The 27199-nt window shown below is 35.9% G+C and overlaps 1 protein-coding gene across 4 annotated transcripts in view; it reads right to left on the bottom strand.

Moving 5' to 3' along the window:
- The window catches only part of ASH1L (ASH1 like histone lysine methyltransferase), a 249432-nt gene that overhangs the window by 176217 nt on the left and 46016 nt on the right, over positions 1–27199 (bottom strand). For all 4 annotated transcript variants that reach the window (XM_072637784.1, XM_072637785.1, XM_072637783.1 and 1 more), the window contains exon 2: positions 21379–21893. In XM_072637784.1, the coding sequence (XP_072493885.1) occupies positions 21379–21798 (420 nt within the window). In that variant the 5' untranslated portion in view covers positions 21799–21893. The remainder of the gene's footprint in view (positions 1–21378; positions 21894–27199) is intronic.

Consider the following 27199-nt stretch of genomic DNA (forward strand, 5'->3'; position numbering starts at 1 on the left):
ATTTTAATTCTTCTCTGCAACATGACTAAGGTGAAAATCTATTTAATAGGAATGTATGTGTAGAACCTATATAAAACTGTATGCTGTCTCAGGGAGAGGGTGGGGGGGAAGGGGGAAAGGGAGGGGAATAATCTAAGATATATGGAGTGATTCTACAATGCTGAAAATAAATAAATTAATAATTAAAAAAAAGAATTGAGGTAATTGTGCATAAAGAAAATTCCAGTAGGCAGAGCCAAGATGGCTACATAGAAGCAGAGACCTGCCAGAGCTCTCCCCCCAAACCCCTTAAAAATCCTGTAAAAAATGTCTCTAAACAAATTCTAGAGTAGCAGAAGCCACGAAAGGGCAGACTAAAGCAAATTTCCAGCCCAAGACAATCTGGAAGATCTATAGGAACAGTCCATCACACAGAGTTGGAGGTAGAATGCAGTTCAGCATCTCCGGTCATGGACAGAGCTGAAGCAGACCTTAGGGAACTGAACTGCTGGTGGCTGCTGTGGTTTCCAGACTTCTCAGCCCAAAAGCCAAAGACAACTTGGAAGGTCAATGGGAAGGGTCTCTCACCTAGCTGGTCTGGCCCCAGCCCCACCAGCCTCAGGGCAGCAGCAGCCACTGCTAAACTTAGCAAAGAGTTCAAAAGCCAAGTAACTGGCTGGGAAAATGAGCAAACAGGGGAAAAAGAAACAAAAGATTCTTACTTTTTCAGTGAAGAGGCATTTTTTTGCATCACTGGTGATGAGGGAGATCAAAACATAACAACCAGAAGATAACAACAAAGCCAAAGCTTCTGCATACAAAGCCTCCAAGAAAAATATGAATTGGTCTCAGACAATGGAAGAGCTCAAAAAAAAAAAAAGGATTTTGAAAATCAGGTTAAGAAAAGTAGTGGAAAAATTGGGAAGAGAAACAAGAGTGACGCAAGAAAATCATGAAAAACAAGTCAAAAGCTTGCTAAAGGGAACAAAAAAAAATGCTTCAGAAAATAACACCTTTAAAATAAGATTAACCCAAATGGCAAAAGAGGTCCAAAAAGCCAACAAGGAGAAGAATGCCCTTAAAAAGAAGAACGGGCAAAATGGACAAAGAGCTCCAAAAGCTCCCTGAACAAAATAATTCCTTAAAAATTAGAATGGAGCAAATGGAAGCTAATGACTTTATGGGAAATCAAGAAATTATAAAACAAAACCAAAAGAATGAAAAAACAGAAGACAATGTGAATTTAGTATCTTATTAGAAAAACAACTAACCTGAAAAATAGATCCAGGAGAGATAATTTAAAAATTATTGGACTACTTGAAAGTCATGATCAAAAAAAAGAGAGCCTAGACATCATCTTTCAAGAAATTACTAAGAAAATCTGCCCTGATATTCTAGAACCAGAGGGTAAGATAGAAATGGAAATAATGAGCCAATCATCTCCTGAAAGAGAAAAAAGGAAAACTCCTAGGAACAGTAGCTAAACAAGATTTAGCAGCTTCTACAGTAAGGGATCAGAGGGTTTGGAATATGCTATTCCAGAGGTCAAAGGAGATAAGATTAAAAACCAAACTCAACAAAACTGAGTATCATACTTCAGGAGGAAAAAAATAGAACTTCAATGAAATAGGGGACATCCAAGCATTCTTGATGAAAAGACCAGAGTTGGATAGAAAATTTGACTTTCAAATACAAGAATCAAGAGAAGCATGAAAAGGTAAACAAAAAAGAGAAACCATAAAGGACTTATTAAAGTTGAACTGTTAACATTCCTAAATGGATATAAGATATCTGTAACTCATGAGACCTTTCTCAGTATTAGGATAGTTGGAGGGAGAGGGTGTGTGTGTGTGTGTGTGTGTGTGTGTGTGTGTGTGTGTGTGTGTGTGTGTGTGTGTGTGTGTGTGTGTGTGTGTGTGTGTGTGTGTGTGTGTGTGTGTGTGTATGGAAACAGACAGACAGAGGGCACAAGGTGAGCTGAATATGAAGGGATGATATCTAAAAAAGAAAATTAAGTGTTGAGGGAAATGTATTAGGAGAAAGAGAAAGGGAGAGGTAGAATGTAATAAATTATCTTACATAAAAGAGTCAAGAAAGAGCTTTTACAATGGAGGAAAAGAAGGGGAAGATGAGAAGGAATAAGTGAACCTTCCTTTCATCAGATTTGGCTTCAGGAGGGAATAACATACACACTCCACTGAGTATGGAAGTTTATCTTACCTTACAGGAATGGATGGCAGATTGGGGAAAGGGGTAATCGCAAGCAAACACTCTGGTAGAGGGATAGGTCAAAAGAGAGAATAGAATAAATGGAGGGTGGGACAAGATAGAGGGAAATTTAGTTAGTCATTCACCACATAACTGTTATAGAAGTGTCTTGCATTACTACACATATATAACCTATATCAAACTTCTTGCCTTCTCAAAATGAGGGTGGGTGAGAAGGGGGAAAGGGAGAGAATGTGCAACTCAAAGCTTTAAAAATGAATGCTAAAAACTGTTTTTACTCGTAACAAGGAAGTAAGATATATAGGCAATGGGGTATAGAAATCTATCTTGCCCTACAGGAAAATAGAAGAGAAGGGAATGGGGGTGGGGGGGGGGGGAGGGTGGTAACAGAAAGGAGGAGAGATTAGAGGTAAGGATAATCAGCATACACGCTGTCCTGGGGTAGAGGAAGGGGAAAAAATCTGAAATTCAAAACTTAGTGAAAGTGAATGTTGAAAACTGAAAATAAATATATTTTTTAAAAAAAGAAAATTCCAACATAAAGATCCCTTCCAACTCTAAGATTTTATGATTTCATGATGTTAAAGTCAACAAATCTTTTTATTAAGGCTTAATTGCAAAGGCCCTTTCCTATGCTTTATCTAGGCTCAAACTTGAGGGCTCAGGACTCAACTGGAAAATATCTATGCAATATTATCTATAAAAGATTAGAATAGCAGGCTGTAATATTCTTTGAAGAATGTCTTTAGTCACCCTTGGGCTTGGTAAAGGCTCACTAAAAGCAGGATAAAATTTTTTTGAAGTAATTTTTAAGATATATTTATATATATTTATATATAATTATATATGCACTTGTCTTCCCCCTTCCCAATAAAATATAACTTTCTTCCATGTAAAGATCACTTCATTCTTTGTAATTATATAATTAGCAGTGCTTGGACTACAGTTAAGTTTTTAATAACCAAGGATGATGCAGTATAAACAGAAAATGTATGAAATATTAGAGCAATGGGGGCGGGCGGGGTTAGAGAAGGATTGCTCTTCTACATGAAATGCAGAAAAAAATCATTAACAGTTAAGTGCCTACTATGTGCCCTGAACTATTTTATGTGGTAGATAAAAAGGTCCTACACTCAAGGATGCATATATGTATGTTTATGTGTGTGTACATATATACGTGTGTGTGACTGGGAAGGCGCAAGAGCATTATCTACTATCCAGAACCTGGGCAAACATGCCATCATGAAACTGATGTACAATACTGATGAACTTCTTGGCCAACCAAACTCTGACGTGTGTGTGTGTGTAAAATAATTTAGTAGAAACAGTTCTGGAACTTGACTCATTTTTAGAGATCCCTAAAAGCAATGCCCCTTCACTGCAGAGATGAGGACACTAAGGACCAAAGAACGGAAATGACCCTCTCAAGATCATAAAGCAATCACTAGAAGAATGAATCAGTCTCCTAACTTCAATTATATACTATTCCCTATCGTTTTAAATGACAACTGACATCTTTATTTTAGCAGATGAAAACATACTGAATAGAAAACACTTACAAGAACCTCCAACCTGGGCCAAAGAGAATTTGGTTTTCTCAAGTAGTAAGTTATATATTCTACTTTTCTTTTATGCTTTGTAAACCTTAAAGTGCTAAAGAAAGTAGACTTACTAATATTATCATTATCATTATTATTTTTGTTTCCCCTCAGTCAACAATTCTTTGTATCTACACCACTTTTTCCTTCTCTGGTCCTCTCCCCCTCTTTGTTTTAGGAAAACACACTGATTTCTTGAATATTACTGAAATTCAAGTTACTCTATTTTGAGGAAGAAATAACAGTTAAAAAAGGAAGAAAGTGAAGTGTCAATTTCTTCCTCTTTGACCAGAAGCAAAGATGAAAAATAATAGATGCACAGCGGCGAGAAGCATTTACTTCAAATTTCCAAAATGAGAAGAAATAATCTTGTATGCATTTTTCCTAAACTGTTGTTGGCAGCAAACATCTAAAAGGAAAAGCTGTTGCCAAGCTACTCCACCTTTTGATAGAAAATTTTCAGTATTGGCTATGATTTCACCATCAGTCTTCTGCAATCTTCCACCTATGCAACCAAGGACAATACAAAAACCTACAAAATAACTACACTCAGCAATTTTGTACAGAAATGAAGAAGTGGAGTCCAGAGGCAGGTTCCATCTTGTTTCATTGTCTTAAATATGAACAGTATTGTTGAATACTTAAAACTGTTATCATCACCTTTCTGCTTCCACACACACTTTCAAACATTAGTAATTCAATGTAGTTTGACTATAAATAGCTAGAATATTCCAGTGCATATATCTACCATCTGTGCTTTAATGAGAAAATGCTTTAGTATTCCTTCTGTGTTTTAACTTCCTAAGAAAGTAACAGGAAACATTATATACTAGGCTTCAAGCTACTTCAAAAAACCAGGGTAAGGTATACATAGAAGACTAGAACAAATCTGTCAAAGAAATAAAAACAATATTAGATAACATCCAGACTTCATAACTCATTTCAGAACTCTTTCTAATTAATTTCCACAATTTTAAAGACATTAACTTGTATCTAATCATCTGCATTTTCTTATTCCAGACAGTAAAATGCAGCAAAAGTAGACCTTTATATAAGAGCACAATAAATGATGTATGAAGGTAGATCCATATTTACGCAAAAGGATTTGAAGACAACCAGAAAAACATGCAAAATGTCACCCTACTTTCTAGATGTTTCTAACAGAACAACAGTACACTTCTCTTCTCTATTGTCACTAGAAACTTGTTAGTGAAAAATGATACCATAATTTGTCAAGAAAAAGCAAAGCAGGTCCTTACTCGCTTAAACCTTCAAAATTATCCAGTTTTTCAACATATATAGAAGCAAAAATAGCATTATTCATGAAAATTGTTGTTCTTCTCTACAATAAAACGCATGGTTATTGCAGAACTTTTGCATCTGCTCCCCAAACTCAATAAATAATTACATTTCACTCCACTAATACAACGACAGAGGTATCACTGCACCTTACCTTCAAACCTGCTCTATAATGCCACCTACTGTTCCAGTGCTGTGTCCTCAAGAACCTGTCTACCTCTTCACTTGAAAAATGCATTCAATAGGATTCTAGAGTTGAAAGGGATCTTAAAAGTCAATTAGTCCAAACTCCTGCCTGAAAATCCCTGTTTTATTCCTCTCTTCGATCAGGATACCTCACTCATTCTACAATCAAATTTGTAAAACTGCTTGGGGAAAATTACAATTTAGTTTTATTTCTATCAATTAGCAAGCATATACTAAGAACAAGAAGCGTATCTGATATATTTCAGACAAAAAAGAGAGGAGGGGAAGGGAAGAGAGGTGAGGTTCCATTTTATATTGTTCTGTATTAAAAGAAGCTAAGGATTTTTAAAAATGCCACATTAAGTTTTGTGTTCTGTTAAGTTCTACAAAGGCACCTATCTATAATTATTAGTATTAAACTAAAAATTTTCTGTTCTTGCAAGTCTAATGCAAGACAACTGGAAATTAATTTTTAGTAGTTCTTCCTAACTTTAAAGTTAATATTTGCATTAATATTGCTAACGGGTAGAATTACAACACAACCCAGGAAACTTTCTCTTTATGTTGTATTCTCTGCATCTTATTTTATAACCCTATAACATCTGAAACAGCATTATGCACATAAAGCTGGTGCTCAACAATTGTTTTATTATGATTCTAGTGATAATAAAAGAACAAAGGAAAAATGTAACCAAATATTCCCGTATAAGAAAAAAGCTTAACCAGGTTTTATATAAGGTAGTTATTGGCAACTTTTGAGGGGCTATGACTCTTGGTCACTATTTAATTTTGGGACACACCTAGTCCAAAGGGTTACATTAAATTAAAGAATTTTAGAGCTAAACATTTTAGTGATAACAAAATAACAAAGGAGAAAATACAATTATTAATGAATAAGAAAAAAGTTTAACTGGGTTCTATCTAAGGTAATTACTTTCACCTCTTGTGAGATATTCAGTGACCCTTGGTCACTATTTAATTTGTGACACACCTTGACCAAAAGACTATATTGACCTAAAGAAGTTTAGGAGAAACAAAAAATGTTTTAGCCCATTCTTGTGATATCAGAATGACTCCAAATATTACACAGCTACTTAGTTGCAGATTCAGAAAAGAATACAGGCCATAATGAATTTTTTTTTAATTCAAAATACTATTTGGGATAACTGGAAATATCCCATTTAATAGTAAAACCTGGCTTGGGAGTCATTGTTCTAGATGTTATTCCCAAGAGACTGCTAAACATGATTCTCTTTTCTCTTAACAAAAAGTACAAGATTAAAACTGATACTCTTGCCCTATAACCACAAAACAAAAGGGCAACCAGTTGAAACTTCTAAAACTTAAAGAAAAAAATGTATATAAAGCTAGTATATAATTTGAAGCAGCAGCTATGTCCAACCAACTAGATGGTTTATTATTAACAAAAATGTGAAAAGAATCAAAACTATGAAGTCAAAACAAATATTTTTGAGCTAATGCATTTCAAATTAATGGAGATTATGTGAGGTTTCAAAACTGTCTAACTACAATAAAAGAAAATCAGGCAGAGTTCTGAGCCAATGGCACTTTATTCAGGTTCCTCGGCCCCCTCTAATGAAGCAGGCCTCAGATCTTTCTCACAACCTGAGAAGTTCCTTCCTTCAGGGCCTTAGTTTTATAGTTCTTGATACCAAGGAAATACAGATGAAACAAATGAAAAATACAGAATCTCAATAGTTGACAAACCTTGCCATCGACCCTCCAGAAGGTCTACGCAAAATACAGAATCCCACGTGTTGACAAATGGGCTGATGAGAAGACCAACTAGGTGGTGCAGTAGATGCTGGTGAACACACCCATACGCTAGCAGAAAGGCAGGCCACAGGCTGACAACCAGGGCCATTTGTTGATCAAGTGCTCATGGTCATCTCCGTATATAGGGCAATAGATGGATGGCAAGGGATGGAGGGGCAACAAAAATAGCTAGAGGACTTTCCATGTAATTGAGTCACCTCTACCATGTTGGGCTTGGTCACCACAACAAAGAAAAACAAGGACAGAGAGATTCTCTAGTTAGCTGCCTATGATTAAGCAAGTGAACTTACCATCTACACTTCACAGCTCTATCTAGGGCCTAATATACAGAACTTATAATCACTATCCCTATGGAATCATAGCAAACTGATTTATGTTGATCAGAATAAAATAGAGATCCAATAAAACAGGGGTCTATTTAATCATCTATCACAATTTAACTATTTGCTCATCATATTCTAGCAATAAAAAACTCGGCTTAACTTGTATGCATTTTGAAAACTTAGTTTCTACATCTATAGACAAATGTGAGACAGCACAAAATTTGACTTTATCTTTTTTGTTGGGATTTGAAATATACTAGAAGGCATATCATTAAGGTCATATAAAAGTCCCATTGATGCATTCAATCGTGGAGATAATTTTGTTCATTTGCTCTCTAATAAGCAATACTAAATATTAATTTCCTCCCCAAATGCTCCTGTATGCCTACCTTTTCTCTTACTATAGAGAGAAACACCAATCTCCCAGTCCCCTCAGGCTCACAACATAGAAGTCATCCTGGATTCCTCACTATATTTCACCCCGCATATCCAATCTGTTGCCAAGGCCTGATGACTTCATCTTTATATCTCTCACTGCCATTTTGTTTAGAGTAGATCCTCATCACTTTACACCTTGACTACTACAATAATATACTGGTGCATCTGCCTGCCTCAAATATGGCCCAATGCTAATCCATCCTCCATTTAGCAACTAAAGTGATTTTCCTCTGTGTAGGTCTGATTATGTTACCGCCTACTCCAACTCCAATGGCTTATTATGTCCCTAGGATCAAATACAAAATGCTCTGGTTGGCATTCAAAGCCCTTCATAACCTTGCCCCCTCCTACATTTTCAGTCTTCTTATACATTAATTTCACCAATATGTACTCTTTGACGCAGTAACACTAGCTGTTTAATGAATAAGACACTCATCTTCTGTCTCTGGGCATTTTTCTCTGGCTTTCTCACATATCTAGAATGCTTTCCCTTCTCAGCTCTGCTTAATGACCATCCTGACTTCATTTAAGTCCCAACTAAAATACCATCTTCTATAGGAAGTCCTCCCTTAATTCCAGGGTCTTCCCTCTATTAATTATGTAGTTATACTGAGTGTGTGTGTGTGTGTGTGCATGTGTGTGTGTACACACACACTGTATTATGCATGCTTTTATTTTTATTATTTTATAATTTACATGTTATCTCCATTAGACTGTAAACTCCTTGAGATCAGGGACTGTCATTTGCCTCTTTCTCTACGTATCCCCAGTAGTTAGCACAGTGGATGAAACAAAAGGGGCACCTGATACATGTTTATAGATTAATTGATAAAAAGTGACCTTGTTAGATGCAATCAGAGATAATTTTGTTCACTGACCCTCTAATAGGCAATATTCAGTAAAATACAAAGGAGCCATGACTGCCTAAAGGTTTTTACCACTGTTATGAGAGATGCCCAACTCAAAACATAAGCAGGACAGTTAGTTTTTCAGATGCTCTTGTTTATGAATAATTTCATGCTGACTACAGTGAAATTAAGAAAACCAACAGGGTCTCCTCAATGGAGAAAAACCAAATGGATGAAGAACGTATATTGCTCACATTATGGTATTCGGTTCACTGGTCAAGCCACTGACTTAATCCAAGAAACTGAGACTAGACACTAGACAATGAACTATACAATGAGACTAGAATTGAAAAGAAGAATGAGCAAATGTGACAAATCCATTCAGCACTCCAGCCAAATCCCAACTACTTCCCAAAACCAAAAAACTTTTGAAAAACAACAATATTACTATTCAATAACACAATTAGGGGGGTTGGTGAGGGTGGAGAAACCAGAGACAGCCACAAACTGAGGGCAAACCCAAGGCCAACAGAAAGATTCATGGTATTCTACTGCATATTACCAATATTGATTTGTTTGTAATAAGTGGTATAAAAGACATAGTCAAGAATGCGTATGACCAGAAAAAATATTGGCAACTAGGTGGTCCAATGGAATGAGTGCTAGACCTAGAGTGAGGAAAATCCAAGTTCAAATCCATACTCAGACTCCTAGTTATATGACCCTAGGCAAGTCACTTCACCTTTACCAGCCTTAGTTTGCCCATCTCTAGAAAGGGGAAAATAACAGCACCTACTTTCCAAGGTTCTTGGGAGATAAAAATGAGATAAAAAGTCCCTTAAATCTCCCAATGTGTATAGTTTTTACTTTTCTGCCTTCACAATATAAATGCCTTAAAAGCAAGGATTATCTTTTTTGCTTCAGTTTGTAAGCACAGGGCTTATTAGCACAATTCCTAGCACTTAGTAAGTACTTAGGTCTTGCACAGGCATGCATAAAGAAGTATTAAAAGTACAAGAAGGTCTCTTTCGGGAGGAACATGGACAAGAATCACTGAAGTGAAAATGTATGGATGGCTTACCATCTTCATTGGTGTACTAGGTAACTATGCTGAAGAGTTGTTCCAGTGAAGTAAGTTTCAATATAGTTTATTATGTAGGGAACATAAATTAATTTATTGGCCAACATGCTTGGCATACCTCAAAGTAACAAGGTATGCTGAGATCAAGTCTTAAACCTTGATTCAAATGAGCTCCTCTAGCTCTTCAGAATAGTATTTCACTATAACTCAAATATATTTCTAATGAAGCATATGTTAGATAATTTATTGTCTACATGGACTTTTTTGTCTCCAGAATTGTTTACTGAAAGAGAAATTATTTTGATTATGTCAATTTTCAAAACAATTCAATGTATTCATTAAAGCCGTTCATTTAGGGCTAAAAGAAATAAGTTCACATAACAGAATGTTACTGCAAATGACACCAATTTTCTCTGCCAATATCATCTAAAAGAAATTGTAATAAAGTTGCCTTTCCTGCTCACCACAATACGGAGGTTCAGCTTTGAACCACTTGCTAAAAACAAAAGAGATCACCTTTTATAATTTGTTACAAAGAACAAAAGAACATTTTGGTAACAAAAGAACATTCTGATTGCTGAATAAATATAACAGAACTTATAGTCAACTTTAAGTAGCTATATTTCATAATTTCAAGGTAGGAACTGTTTCCTCCCACTTGCTTGAAAAGAAGTATTTCTTCTATTTGCAGTTAGCACAGGATAACTGGAAGTAAATACTGTGCCTGCCACCTTCATTTTTTAAAATGCAACTGAATTTGTATCAAAATTCCTGAAATTTTTTGAAAGAGTAAGAGACAGTGCACATAATTGTCAGAAACTGAATACCCATTTCTACCCTATTAAAAATTAATTCTCTGCTAGTTATTGGAGAGTAGAGAATGAATAGTGTAATGCTTTCCTGTCCTTTTTATCTCTCAAGGTAGGGGAATAAGTCTATAAATTTTGGTGTCAAAGGAATGACTACTACATACTTTTAATTTAATTTGAAATACATTGTTATCCTAAAACTAACTGGCTTGCTCATTTCTCAGTCTGTGTCTGTTCATCTAGATTTTTATCTCTCTGAAACAGAATATCTGAAATATAAGAGATCCTAGTTTTTTAACTCATTTATTTTACAGATGAGAAAAAAGAGGCCCAGAGACAAAGTAATTTGCCCAAACTTAGAGCCTGGAATGAACCTAGGTATTGTGAATCCAATTCCAGTTCTTTCCACTATACAAAGCTGCTCTGTACCTTATTCTCTACTCAACAAGATTTTGTAAATATCTACTAAGTATTGTGCTGAGGCTGAGAACACAGGGCAAAAGCGAAAAACAATCCTCACCCTCAAAAAGCTTACATTTTACTGAGAGATACAAACAAGGAAAGTCAAAATAATTTGAGGAGGGGATGATCACTAAAAACTAAGAGAAACAGGAAAGGCTTCTAGTAATGGGAGCCACCTGAGCACTTGGAGGAAGAAAAAGAGTCTAAGATGGTAAAGTGGGAAGGAAGTTCATTTCAACTATGGTGGGATTAGCTATGCATGTGTGTGTGTGTTCGTCTTTCACTGCCAAAGAAGACCATGCCATCAGAGAAATAATCACAGACTTTGTTTTGAGTGAGGAAGGGCTGTGCAGGTCACCAGGCTCACTTCTCCTCCAGAGCCATTTGAATCCAGTGACCAGATATTCACCAGGATGACTGGAGATGACCCAGGATGAGGCAACTGGGGTTAAGTGACTTGCCTAAGGTCACACAGCTAGTGAGTGTCAAGCATCTGAGGTGACACTTGAACTCAGGTCCTCCTGACTCCTGCACTGGTGCTCTATCCACTGCACTACCTAGCTGCCCCTGGGATTAGCTACACAAAGATGCAGAAGGCAGGAAATACTGAATGTGGGGAAAACCAAGCAGAGTAGTTTGTCTAGAATAACAAACAATAAATCTGGAAACATAACTGGAGCCAGACTGAAAAAAGTTTTGTGATCGTAGCAACACAAAACCAACGAAGATTCTTGAGGAGGGCAGTAATATGGTCATACTTGTGCATTAGAAAGATTATTTTGAAAAGTTATGTACCTTAAACTCAGCATGTCCAAAACTGAATTCATTCTTTTCTTCAAAACGCTCCTCTTTTCCTAACTTCCCTATAATTCTTGGGTGAACAACCATCGACCCAGTCATCCAAGCTCAAAACCTAGGTCTCATGCTCAACTCTCTCATCTCTACCCCTCTTCTACACCCCCCCCCCCAGGCCAATATCCAATCTGTTGCCAAGTCGTGCCAATTTCTTCCTTCAGGACATCTCTGCTCTGATACTGTCACCACTCTGGTACAGGCTTTCATCACCTCTTACCTAGATTATTCCAACAGCCTTCTAATTGGTCTCTCTACCTCAAGTCTTTCCCTACTCCAGCTCATCTTCTAGTCAACTACCAAAGTACTATCTTCCTAAAATGCAGGTCTCATCCCTAAATCAATAACCTAAAGGATCAAACATAAAGTTTCTTCATCATCTAGCCTCTTCCTTCCCTTCAATCTAGTCTTCTCAAAAAATAATTCTCCCCTTCATTCTATGATAAGTGACATTTGCCTCCTACTTATTAACAAGATGCTCCATCTCCTGACACTATTTTTCACTGGCATCCTTGCCACTTAGTTTTCCTGGCTCCCTTTAAGCCTCAGATAAAATCCTACCTTCAGAAAGAAGTCATTCCTGATATATGCTCTAGAGCACAAGTTTTAAAGCTTTGTGGACCCAGGATTCCTTTACCCTCTTAAAAATTACTGAAGACCTGACAAAGAACTTTTGTTTATGTGAATTATATCTACTGATATTCAGCATAGTAGAAATTTAAATGTTGTAATATTATTCTAAAAATAGTTCTGACTATCAAACTCCTGAAAGGGTCTCAGCAATCCCTAGGGAACCTAAGACCACACTTTGAGAACCAATTCTCGAGAGCTTTTCATCTGAGATAAATTCCAGTTTCTTTGGTTTATATATTTTTTTGTACATAGTTGTTGGCATTGGAACGTGACCTCCTTGAGAACAGGGACTGTTTCTGCCTTTCTCTGTTTTGTACTTGTTACACGATAAGTATTTAATATGTAAGATTAGTAATAAGCAGTGCAGTGGATACAGTACTGTACTTGGTATCCAAAGACCTGAGTTCAAATCCTGCCTCAGACACTTAATAGATTTGTAACCCTGGGCAAGGATTACTTCATTTCTCTACCTCAATTTTGTCATCTATAAAATGGGGATAATATTAGCACCTATTTCCCAGAATGGCTATGAGCATCAAATGAGATAACTTAAAGTATTTTGCAAACTTTAAAAAGCTATATAAATGATAACTCTTAGAAATAAATGTTTGCTGGTCACTTATGAGAAGGATGGATTAGAAAGGGGGGAGAATTCCCTAAGGAATATCGATGTAAAAATTTTAAATACAATACTAGCAAGGAGACTACAAAGATCATAAACTATGACTGCACTGGATTTATACCAGAAATGCAAGGCTAGTTCAATATAAGGAAAACTATACACAAAATTGACTTGACTGTATCAATAACAAATACAAAAATAAAAAAAAAGAAAGTGCTTTAACAAAATACAACACTTATTCTTATTAAAAACACTAGAAAGTATAGGAATAAATGAAGCTGATCTTAAATACTATGTTTCTAAAACCAAGAGCAAGATTATCTCTAATAGGGATAAACTAGAAGCCTTTCCAATAAGATCATGAGTGAAGATCAGATGTCCATTGTCACCAATATCATTCAATATTATACTACAAATTAATATAAAAATACAAATTGCTTTGGCAAAAAGACAAGAAAAAAAACTGAAGGAATGTGAATAGGCAACCAGGAAACAAAATGATCACATTGTGCTGATAGTATGATAGTATATGTAAGAGAACCCAAAAGAAACAACGAAAAAATAGCAGAAACAATTAACAATATTAGTAATTGCAGGACATAAACTTGTATTTATAAATCACCAATATTTCCACATATATTACTGACAAAACTCAGCAGGAAGACAAAAGTGAATTCTATTTAAAATAACTGGAGACAATATAAAACATTTGGGAGTCTACTGGACAAGACAAACCCAGAAATTATATGAATACAATTATAAAAACTTTTCACACAAATACATATCTAGATAACTGGAGACACACTGTCATGGGTAAATGCACTGCCATGGGAAAGTCAAGTCAACAGAATAAACATTACAGTATTACCTAAATTCATTTATATATTAAGTGCCATACCCATCAAACTACCAATGAATTATTTTATAGAACTAGTAAAAAGAAAATAAAATTCATTTGGAAGGAATAAAGTTCAAGAATATCAAGGGAGTCAATAAAGAAAAATAAAGATAGTCAAGCAATACTAGATCTCAAAGTACACTAACAAAGTGGTAATCACCAAAACTATCTGGAACTAGATAAGAAACAGAGGTTTATCAATGGAAAAGATTAAGTATATAGTATACCTATACACCATACACAGAAGTAAATGACTACATTAACCAGTGTTAAATAAACCTAAAGATTCAAGCTGGAATTTGTCAAGTGACAAAAAATGCTGTGAAAACTTGAAAGTAGCCTGGCAAGAACTATACATAAAACAATAATATTTCACACAAAATACCAAGATAAGGTCAAAACAGATACATGGTTTAGACATAATAGTGTCATAAATTATATGTAATCATAAACAAATTAGGGGAGCATGGGAAAAATTACCTGTCAGATCTATGGATAAGGAAAGAGTTTATGACCAAACAAGCAACTGAGAAGATGATGGGAGGTAAAATGCATAATTCTGATTACATTAAAAAGGTTTTGTTCTGACAAAACCAATGCAATCAAAATCAGAAGGAAAGCTGGGAAACTGGGGGCAAATTCTACAGCATGTTACTCTGGTAAAGAGGTCTCACTTCTCAAATATACAGAAAACTGAGTCAAATTTCTAGAAATAAGAGACATTCATTCACCAACTGATAAACAGTCAAACGATATGAACAGAAAGTTTTCAGATGAAGAAATAAAAACTATCAATAGCTATGTAAAAAAATACTCTAACTAATAATTAGAGAAAAGCAATTAAAACAACTCTGAAGTACTACCTCATACCTATCAGAGTGGGCAATATGACAGAAAAAGAAAATGATAAATGTTAGAAAGCATGTGGGAAAACCGGGACATTAATACACTGTTGGTAGAATTACAAAGTGGTCCAACCATTCTGGAGAACAATTTGGAAATATGCCCAAAAGGCTATAAAATTATCCATACCCTTTGACTCAACAATACTGCTACTAGGTCTCAAAGCCAAAGAGATCAAAGAAAAAGAAAAAGGATCTATATGTACAAAAATATTAATAGCAGCTCTTTTTGTGGTGTCAAAGAACTGAAAATCAAGGGAATATCCATCGATTGGGGATATATAAGGCATATACAAGTTGCAGGATATGATTGTGATGGAATATCATTGCTTTATAAGAAATGATGAAAGGAATAGTTTCAAGAAAAACCTGTGGGAAGACTTCCAAGAACTGTAGAGGGGAGCAGAAACAGGAGAACACTGTACATAAGTTACAACAACATTATAATGATAATCAACTGTGAAAGACTGATCACTGCAATGACTCACCACAATTTCAAAGGATTAATAATGAAAAATGCTATTAATTCTGAAGAGAGAAATGATGAACTCTGGGGGCAGACTGATGAATTTTTTCACTTTATTTTTCTCACCTTTTTTTCTTTTTTTAAAACATGGCTAATGTGAAAATGTTTTGTATGACACCGTGTGTGTGTGTGTTTGCGCGCGTGTGTGTAATGGATATTGTTTTTCTTCTCAGACAACAGAGGAAAGAATTGAGGAATTTGGAGAAAAAGAGAGATGAAAAAAATGGATATGGTAAGTTCAAGAAGGAACAGGTCCAAGTGAGATATGATAAAGGTCTGAACTCGGGTCCTATGAAATACAGATATATTTGATTTCATCAAGAATCCCTATGGATTATGTAGATCGATAGGGGGATTACTTGATTCTTTAGCAGACCCTGCTAAGTCACTTCAGGGAACATTGGGGCACATTAGCCTTTATCCCCCATTTTTTATATTTCTTTAAGGACCAAGGCAGATTCCACTGCCCTGTGAGGCAGATCACTCAGTTCAGCAGTTAACTACTTTACCTAGTATGTGCTACTTGTGATCTCTGGTAAATAACTGCAAAATTGAATTGAGAGAATACAGGGGGTATGACCTAGAACAGTTCCAACTTAGTAAGGATAAGAGTGGGGGAGAGATGGATATTCCTTGCTCCCTATTGTCACTTTCAAGCTCTCCCTCTACCACCATCACATGGTGGTAAAACACAGGGGTATGTGACCTAAGAGCATTCTCCCAAGTTGGGATTATCCTGGACTCCTCACTTCATGTATCCAATCAGTTATCAGATCTTGCCATTTTTTATCTCCACAACATTTCTCACATTTGACCCCTTCTCTTTACTCACACAGCTACCACCTTAGGTAAGACTCAGATCTTCATCACCTCTCACCTGGACTATTGAAAAGCCTTCTAATTTGTCTTCCCTCAACCTTTCACGATTCCAGTACACCCAACTCTGATGCCAGTGATTTTCTTTAAACACAGATATGACTGTGTCACTCCTCCCCTCAGTCAACTCTAATGGCTCCTTACTGTCTCGACAATCAAATATAAACTCATTCAATTATTTTTTAAAGCCCATCACCTGGCTCCAACCTGGCTTTACAGACTTATTGGAAATTACTTCCCTTCTCACAATCTTCCATTCAGCCAGACAGTACTTCTCTCTGTTCCTCACATCCAACGCTATCTCCATCTCAGTGCTTTTTTACTGGCTGTCCTTCAGACCTGGGATGCATATCCTTTTCCTTTTCACTTAGGATTCAATAAATATCTCTCTTTAAGACATCACTCAAGTACTGCCATATCTTTCACATTTGCTTGTTGTATTTTATATTATTGTTGTCACTTGATCAATTTTTGTCCTGATGTGCTTACTTCATTTCTCCATCAGTTCATATAAGTCTCACCAGGTTTCTCTGAAACCATCCCCTTTACCATTTCTCAAGCACAATTATATGCCATTAAGATGCCATCATTTGTTCAGTTATCCCTCAATTTATGGCCACTCCCTTGATTTCCAGTTCTTTGTCATCACAAAAAGAGCTGCTACAAATATTTTGGTATATACTGGTTCCTTTTTCTTTCTTTGGGATATAAGCCTACTAGTGGTTTTGCTGAGTAAAAGGGTATGTACAGGTTGGTTTATGTCCTAATGGTACCTCAAACTCAACCAATCCAAGGTCTTCTCCTCATTTCATTATTTCTCTGTGAATGGCATAATCATTCAACTAAGTCTTCCGTTTTTTAAACCAGTATTATCTTTGACATTTCTTTTTCCCTCTTGCCCTTCATATCCAATTAGTTACTATGTCATGTCAATTATACTTCCACAATGTCTCACATTCAACCCTCTCTATTTCCACTGCCACTATCTAAATATAAAGCACTTATTACCACACACCTGGACTAGTACAGTAGTCTATTAAATCTTTCCATCTTAAATCTCTGATCCCTCATATCTATCCTTTATTCTGATGCCAGATTAGTATTTTTATATATAAATCTAGTCACATCATACTTCAATTTAAAAATCTTCAATGCTACCTACTATCCTCCCAAATAAAATTCAAACCCTCTTCTGGGTATTAACCATCTTTACAATCTGACACTACACTATCTTCCCCTCTATTCAACCTATATTCCAGAAAAACTAAACTACATTCTATCCTTACATTATAAATATCAACAATACAAGTTATTAATTTTAATCTTATTCTAGTACTTAAATAATGTGAGCTTAGAAATGCTGGTATTTCAAATATTTACCAATCAAGGCATTGGTAAAGGAAATTGCTTCCATTTAGAACTAAAGCATAACAATTAAAAATCTTTCACTCACACCAGATTTTGACAATACAATAAATTCTGTTATCTGGCACTGTAGTCAATAGAAAACTTTACTAACTTTCACACATGTATAATACAACATCCATAAAGCTGATACTAAAACTCTTACAAAGAGCCTGAAGAGGCTTCTTAATCAAATATAAAATTCTGTATAATTTTATTCTGTTCTGTATTAATTTTAATATTTTAGAATACCATTATTTTCCAAAACTGGCAATCTATGAATGGTATTTTATAGCAACTCTCTTATTATAAACCAGAATATTCTATTTCCTGATTGTGAGCTTTTTAATACAGTTTGCTATTTTCACAGTCACCTTTTCAAAAAAGCTCTATTTCCTCAGAAGATAAACAATACCATATTATACATGAAGTACTTGGAATCAAAATCACTACAGAGAGTATTCCAGCAAAACTACTCTGAATTTGGCTTTCCATGTTTTTAAAATTTGAAGATTAAGAATATGACTGTACCAACAACTCCAACACATGAAAAATTCTGCTTCCTAAAACTGTTGTAGTCACATATATTTATAATCTCTAAAAATTTACATTTTCCATTAATCTACTGTCTTAATTTTACCCTAATATGCTCTTCAAACTAGGAACACAACTAGGAGAATAAGATTCTTCTACTTATCTCATTCTTTCTGACATTTGTCTAAGGGGGAAAATACCTCAATCATTCATCAAGGGCACCTCACCAGTTATTATCAACAGTAGGCAATTAATAACATATGTTTTGGTTTTACTGATACTGAAAAAAAAACTTATTGCATATGAATGTATTCTATTAGGTTAAGCATATATACCTAAAGGTAAGGTAACTGGTAAAAAAGCTACTTTTCAAAGAACTGGAACTATTCTAAACCACTAAGGTGCTATTTAGGAAACTGCCATTGGAGGGTGCTATTATTCCAATGTCCTACTATATGGTGCATGGCAGTAGCCAGCCTATGGTCTCTGAAACAGCAGAGCCTCTAATTGTTTTTAAATTTTTTTTCCTCCTATAGTTAAAACCTCCTGCTCATAACATTACTTAAGCCCCCACTGAGGACGTTTGAGGAAAAAGAGTTGCTGTCCCTTTCCTAGCATCCATTCAATGACAATTATTTATGAAGCTTACAATTTGGATAAAGTAAACATGTATGATAAAGTATTTATTTCCTCATATTTTTTTCTATTTCTTGTTTTTCAGCAATTTATTTACTGAGGAGAATTGATCTATTACATCTAGTATGTGATTTTCCTCTTAAACAGAAGCATTTAAATAAACCAAGAAATGATAAAGAAAATGAAGAATGTAAAAGAGTCCCATGTAGAAATCAAGAAAAATGACCCTGAGAGAAATAAATGACTAAAATAAGAAGAAACCATAATGTCAGGAAAAAAGTTTTCTAAGTAAATGCTACTTCTCATCTCTACTCTTTCAGATATAGATGTGGGATAGGAGTAGTCAGTAAGGTCAAACAAATGTCAAATTAAAGATGTCCTTAGAATTTCCTAACCCTTCCCTGGTTTAGTTCCCACCAACACATTTAAATATATGAATTTTTAAATCTTAAAAACATCTTTTTTTGCTCTTGTTAGGAAGGTATATTATCTGCTGTATAATTTTATAATACCAAGTTTAGCACTGAAGAAGAGATGAGAAAATACACCTCCCTCCTTTCTTTTCAAAAGTGGCATGCTGTTGGCTCTAAACCAAGCTACAATGAACTAATTTAGGAAGTATTATAAGAATACTATACTGTGAACAACTGTTATTTTCAAAATCACAACATACCTACGCAACAATCTATTACTTTGTTGTTGACACTGATACCTTCCCATTGGAAATCACAGAACGCATCCTATAGATGCAAGGGGATATGTTTGGATTGTTTTGTTTTTGGATATACACTACTTGTGCAGCAAGTAAAAAATAACAAGCCCTGAAGAGGGAAAACTCTTGGAACAAAACCATACCTTCTGCATTGTCTAAATTAAGGGGGTTACAAAACACCAGAACATGTTACCAAGGGAGACAGAAGAATCTTCTTCCCTTAGACTTTTTAAGAAGATATTCACTCAGATATAATCTTAGACACAAAATGTCAAAGGAGACAAAAATCTAAGCTATCACCTATCCTTCTAAAAGCTTTCAAGTCATCTTCAGTGTATTTCAAATGGCCCAGGCTAAGACATATTATCCTCCCTTTATAGAGAAAAATGAATTAAAGAATAAATGATGATGATAGCTAACATTTTACAAAGACCTTTAAAGTTTACAAAACACTTCACATCTTAGCTCATTTCATCCTCATAACAACCTTATGAGGTAAGTGCCTTTCCCCGCACCTCCCTTCCATTTTATAGATGACAAAACCCAGGCTGAGAGATTAAATGACTTGCCCAGGGTCACAAAGCTATTAAAGTGCCTTTGGCATTTTGAACTCAGGTCTTTCTGACTCCAAGGCCAAGCAGGATACTATAATCTAGTTTTTTCTAACTCCTGTCCTGGTTTTCAATTCTAGTGGCAACCTCAATAATAGATCTTGAAATAAAAAATAAGTCAAATGCTTATTACATTCCTACATTATATAAGGTACTGTGCAAGATAAAACTGTGTCAGATCCTGCATAGTCCTAATGTCACAAAAAGTAAGATTAGGGAAGATACACTAATTGACTGCCAAAGGAAAGAAAACATAGTTATAAGTATCTCTAAAACAATTATGAAAACAGGCCACGGCACAGCTCAGATACAGTGCTGGACCTAGAGTTTGGAAGACTTCACTTCAAATCTAACCTCAAATATTAGTTGTGTGATACTGGGCAAGTCAATTTATTACTATGTGCCTCAGTTTCCCTATCTATGAAATGGGGATAATGAAACAGCATCTATCTTCCAAGTTATGAAGAGAAAATATTTTTCAAGTATCTTGTAAAATTTTAAATTCTATATAAATGTTAGCTATTATTTTAAGACTGATGTTTCACTATTCTACTGTTACTAAATAAGTGCTGATAATGCTAACAATTTTTATTACACTAACCATTCTGTATACATATAAAACACAAAAGCTTTTAAAGTCTAATATAAAATAAGAGCATAATATATTTTAACCTTACTCTAGACATGTCACATCAGTTAAAATGTTAAACCTACTTTTTCCTCTCCTTTCCCAATGTGTAACATTCCCAACATGGTCTAAAACAGAATACACATGAAATGAAACATTTGATCCCATTCATAAGCATAGGAAAAGAATGGGAGCAACTCTAAGTACTCTGCCTAAATATCTGTCACAATTATACAGGATGTGCACATTTATAAATCTATATGCAGTACATTACACACATACAAACAAATTCCTAAATTTTTAATACTCTTTATAATGTCATGCTCTTAAACACACTGCTTCATTGTGTTTAAACATACTGCTTGAGAACTGTATAAAATTAATGGATTTCAGATGTTTTCTGTAATATACAGAATATGTGGTTTAATAGGAATCAATATATGAATTCACAGATTAATACTAGAGATAAATTCAAAACTGAAAAATCTTACTTACTCGTTTTGAAGGGCAAAGTTCATTTTTTTCATCTGTCATCTTCCCACTTTTCAGTGCTTTCCTTGGATGCTTAATGCTTGTTTTTATGGCAGGTCGACACACATAGTTCTCCAAGTTTTTAGGAGGCTTTTTAGTTCTTTTAGCCTGAAGGCCAATTTTCAACTTTAAGTTTCCCTCTGAAAAGTTTGTTTCTTTCACAGAAAACTGTTGTTGTGCATCAGTCAAACCATCATTTTTCCCTGTCTCAATATTTCTGTCCCGATTCCGCCTCCAAAGGTCCTCTTCCTCCTTAGCGTTATTCTCTAGTTCCACTTCTCTCTTACTAACCAGTGTTCCAGTGTTGATGGCAGAGGGACTCTTTCTTGAAAATCCTTCGGAGTCAGAACCCACTCCTAACATAGCAGTATTCCTATGGTCCATCACAAGAGCACGCTATTTTCAAGGAATCTTGTGGAAGATTTACAAAGTTATATTAAACAGAAATGGCTGTTCTCCAAAACTTGCAACCAGCATCTCTGTAGGAAAAACAGAACAAAACAAAAAAATATTAGTTAGAAAAAAAAATTTTCCTTCAGAAAAAGTCATGAAACATTTTTCCCAAACAGATATCTATAAACTTGCCATAATTTTGGTTACTTAATTTTTTCAAATAGCGATTTTTCAGTAGTCTAAACTGAATTTTTCAGTAGTCTAAAAATGAATATAAAAATTGCTAGTGTTCTCCTAATTTTAAAGTTACACTTTCTAGTTACTGGCAAGTTGTTTATTTCTGTATCTTAAAATCAGGTAGTAGGAATTCTAAAATGATCAGTCAGAAGCCTTGTGCAAATAACCATCAACATTAAGTTTCTTTCTTCAACAAAGGCATTTTAAAAACAGAAGGAAAAATGCACTTTTAAAGAATCTTCTATTCCTAAATATATCATAAAAAAACACATTAATGGCCACTAGTACTCGCAGAGGTCTGGCTAAAGCAGTCAATCAACAAGTGGACATTTGTATAGATATACACAACTGTTATAGACACATTACTTTGACATATACTGTACTTAAGCAATTCTCAAACCTTTTGGTCTCTGGACCTCTTTATATTCTTAAAAATTATTGAGTATCCTCCAAAGAGCTTTTGCTTATGTAGGTTATATTTATCAATATTTGACATGTTAGAAATTAAATTAGTATTATTGAGAAAAGTTTTAACCTCAAGAACCCTGTTAAAGAGAATCAGGACCCCTGGACCAACTTTGAGAACTGCTGGTTTAGAGCCTTCCATCTGTGATAAATTCCAATTTACCCTACACAGATCTTATTCATATACAGTTGTTCATATTATGTTTTCAAGGCCAACATTCTATCCACTAACACACTCTACCCTGACTGCAATAAGTACATGAGAGATACAAAGTACTATGACAATTAAGTGATCAGTCAATAGATCAACAGCTATTTATTTTAAGTACCTATTATGTGCCAGGCTTCATGCTGGGTACTAGTTATACAAATACAAAAGTAAAACAGTCCCTGACTTCTAGAAGCTTACATTCGAATGAGGAATGTGCTTTGTGTGTATGTATGTAGATATATACATATATATGTATGTATGTACAAAATAGATAAAAAACAACACATGTTCATCAACATCATTAATCTCTTTTGCCTCCAAACTACTTGCATACTAGGGGCAGAATATTCTTTCTTAAATATGACTTTCATCATCCTATCATGTAACTCCTTTGACAAAGGCCCTACAGTGGCTCCATGTTTCCTACAACAGAGGACAAGCATGTAGCCCACAAAGGCAGCCCAAACTAGGTTAAAATGTAATTGAGGAAAAAAAATTACTAAATAAAAATACAACAAAATGTAGGTAACATTTTTAAACTAAGTCAATATATGTCCCACAAGGATCCTCATATTTGGATAAGTGGCCCCTGTTTCTATTCCAATTTGACACCATTGTCCTAAAACATAAAATCTAAACTCTGATGTGGTCTTAAAACAGTCTAACAGGGTTAACAAAGGGAAGGCACTAGAATTAAGAGGGACTGGGAAAGGCTTCCTGTAGAAGGTGGGATTTTAGGTGGGACTTGAAGGAAGTCAAGGAAGCCAGGAGACAGAGATGAGAAGGGAGAACAATGCATGCACAGAGGATGGTCAAAGTAAATGTCCAGAACCAAGACATTGAGTAATCTTTTGGGGGGAATAGAAAGGAGACCAGTTTCACTGGGCTTAAGACTGGAAAGTTGGAAGAAGAGGAGGAACAAGATTATGAAGGACTTTAAATATCAGAAAACTTTGTATTTTATCCTTGATATGACAGGGAGCCACTAGAATTTATGGAGTATAGAAATGACTTAGTTGGACCTATACACTTTAGGATCACATCGATGGTTGACTTAAGCATAGTGCCATGGGGATAGCCTTGTGGAACCCAACCAACAGATTATTTCAATAGTCCAAACATGAGGTGATTAAGCCCTGCACCACCAAAGTGGAGGCCTTATCAAAGAAGAGAAGGGGAGGAGGGGGCATATTCAAGAGATGTTACAAAAGGGAAATCAACAGGTCTCAGTGACAGATTGGATATGGGGGGGTGAGGGAGAGTGAAGACTCAAGAATGATTCTTAGATTTCCAGCCTGATAAACTGAGAGAAGAACTGTACCCTTGATAGTAATAAAGAAATCTGGAAGCAGAGAAGCTTTAGGGGGAACAATAATGAGTTGTAAAAGGCAGTTGAAGACGCATGTTTGGAGGTCAGTAGGGAGGTTTAGGCAGGATAGGTAGATTTTAGAATCATCATAGATATAATAATTAAATCTTTGGAAAATGATGAAATCTCCAAATGAAGTCGTTTTTAGAGGGAGAAAATAACAGAGCCCTGTGAGACAATCATGATTAGTGGGCATGACCTGTATGAGGACACAGCAAAGGGAGGTTAAGGAGATAAGTAGGAGGAGAACAAGGAGAGAATGATATCCTAAAAACCTAAAGAAAAAAGAGTATCAAGAAGAGAGTACTCAACAGTGTCAAAGGGAAGTAAAGACTATCTAGTACAAAGAAAAGCAACCCTCCCTTAGACTTCAGGCCTCCTGTCTCCTACTGTACCTGTCCTTTGAGGTAGAGGAATGGCACCCTCAACTCACTCTCAGACCTGGTAAGACACTTCATATCCAAGTGACTTTCTAAACTCCTGTACATCATCATCCAAACCCCATTCCACTCAATTCCTCATTCCCATCCCTCTCAACCCTCACATACCAAAACAACATCCTAACTCTACCCAATCCTTCCACTGCATCCTCTGAAATACCTATTCCATATGCAACAAACTTCCCTTCATCTTAAATCTATTCCTCCCTCACTCCTTCCATCTACTGTCTCTTACTGAAACACTGTATTCCCCTGATGACACACCTTTCCTGGCCACCCTTTTCAGTATCGGCTGAGCCTTCATTTATTCTCCTCATTTCACTGGTCAAAGCTGAGGAGTTGGAATACTCCTTGTTCCCCATTGCCACTTCCAGGTTCTCCGCCTTTCTAATTTACTGGCCACCTCCTTCTTTTGAGGTTCATGCTATTCATATCTACAACCCAATCAAAATCCTGGCAGCTGTTGTCTAAAGACCCCACAAGTCACTTTCCATCCCTTCTCAACTGAGTTCCACACCTGGCTTTTTCCTCCCGTAACTACTGCCCTGATACTCAGGAACTTCAACATACATATTGATTCTCCCTCAAATACCTAACCACTCAGTTCTTCAATTTACTAATCTCCCATGACCTACTCCTGCACTCCACCTCAGTCACACACAAAGATGGTCATACCCTTGATCTTGCCATCATTCCCCAAATGTACCACTTTCATGTTCAAGAATTCTGAAATCCTTTGTGACCACAATTTATCAGCTTTTTACTTCTTCTACCTTTTCTTACCAAATTCTATTGTTCATCATAGTTTTATATCTCTCCCATCTAGTGTTCTCCAGTTCCTTGACCTGTAAATTTTCTCCCAGGTTATTTCCCTTACACCAGCCACTCTCTCCTCTTCTCCCCATACTGACTCTCTGGTGAACCAATTCAACACTATGTTGTCCTCTTCTTTTAACCCTATGCCACTTATCATACCCATAACTACACCCAGTCAAGCCTCAGCCGTGGATCACTCCCACCATTTGTTGTCTATACAAGTACAGCTGAGAAAAGTCACACAACTGTTCTAACTGAATCCACACAAATTTATGTTACACAACCTCAACTGGGTCATCACTGCTACTATTCAATCCTACAATACCTCCTTTATTGACTCATTATTTCCTTCTCCACAGTGGCTCTTTCAAACCTTTTCATCCCTCTTCAAACCTGGCTCCATTCTCTCAGCTGAGAACCTTGCCTCATATTTCACAGAAAAAAATGAAGTTCATATATTCCCTACCAAGGCTAACCTCTCTACTTTTTCAAGTGATCTCATTCCATCTTGTCTCCTCCACAGATTACCCACTCTATCATTCCCGCTCTTTCACTTATTTTATATCTCTCCCTGTCTACTAGTTCTTCCCATAGCCTACAAACATCTCCATGTCTCCCTATCATGAAAGAAAATTGTTTCTTTCAACCCTCCTAAATATCATCTTACTGCTCTTCTGCCCCCTTTATAGCTAAAATCCTTGAAAAATCTATCTACAATAGGTTCTATACTCTCTCCTCTCACTCTCTTCTTAACCCCTTACAATTTGTGTTCTTACTTTATAATACACAAGGCATATGCTGCTCTGCCTAGCTTCAACTTCCTGGAACAAGATGCCTCTCCCTCCCAGGGTAAACTCATCACTTCTAATCTCACCACCTAGAAACTACCTCAAGCCTTAGCTGAAATCATTTCATCCAGCCTCTTCTCTCCTCAGACTGGAGGGCTGGAAGGTAGATTACCAAAATCCTACCCATGTCTTTCTTTATAGAGGGCAGAAACTAAACTCTCAAATCACTCAAATCTATATCTGCTGCTCTGTCTGATTTCAACTCCACCAAACAAGATGAACCCCTGCTGGGTACCTCCTGGTGTACCCTACCCTTTCCTGCCTCTGTGTGTGCTGTCTCTCCTCCCATTAGAATATAAGCTCCTTGAGGGCAGAAAATGTCTTTCATCTTATTATTAATTGTATCCTAGTGTTTATTAGCTCAGTACTGGGAATGTTGTAAGCACTTAATACATGTTTACTAGGTTTAATAAGATTATCATTCAACTGAAATTTAGTTCCTAAATACAATGATCTTTTCTTAATCCCATTCTCCTTAAACCTGTCTGCCATCTTGGACATCTTTTATACTCTCTTCTCTCTACATTTTTGGGACATCACTTGTTATTGGTTTTCCTCCTATTCAATTGTTCCTTCTCTGTCTCCTTTGCTGGATTCTCTAGATCACACCATCTAACTGTAGCTGTCCCTCAGGGTGTTGTCCTGGGATTTCTCTTCTCCCTCTATAATGCCTTACTTGGTCATCTCATCAGCTTCCAGAGACATCCATTGCCATCTCTATGTTGATGATTTCTCAAATCTACCTTTCCTGCCTCAATCTCTGCTGACCTTCAATCTTGCATGTTAACTGCCTTTTAGACATCTCAAACGATGTTCAGCAGACATCTTAAACTCAACATGTACAAAACAGAACTTTATTGTTATTCCCCCTAAACACTCTCTCACTCCTACTTCCCTAATACTGTAGAGGGCAACACCATCCTCCTAGTCTCTTAGATTCACAAAATAAGAATCTTTCTGAATTCCTCATTATCTTTCACTCTCTCACCCCCCACCCCAAACCAAG

This window comes from Notamacropus eugenii, chromosome 2 (genome assembly GCF_028372415.1).
Source record: "Notamacropus eugenii isolate mMacEug1 chromosome 2, mMacEug1.pri_v2, whole genome shotgun sequence".
Classification (NCBI taxonomy): domain Eukaryota; kingdom Metazoa; phylum Chordata; class Mammalia; order Diprotodontia; family Macropodidae; genus Notamacropus; species Notamacropus eugenii.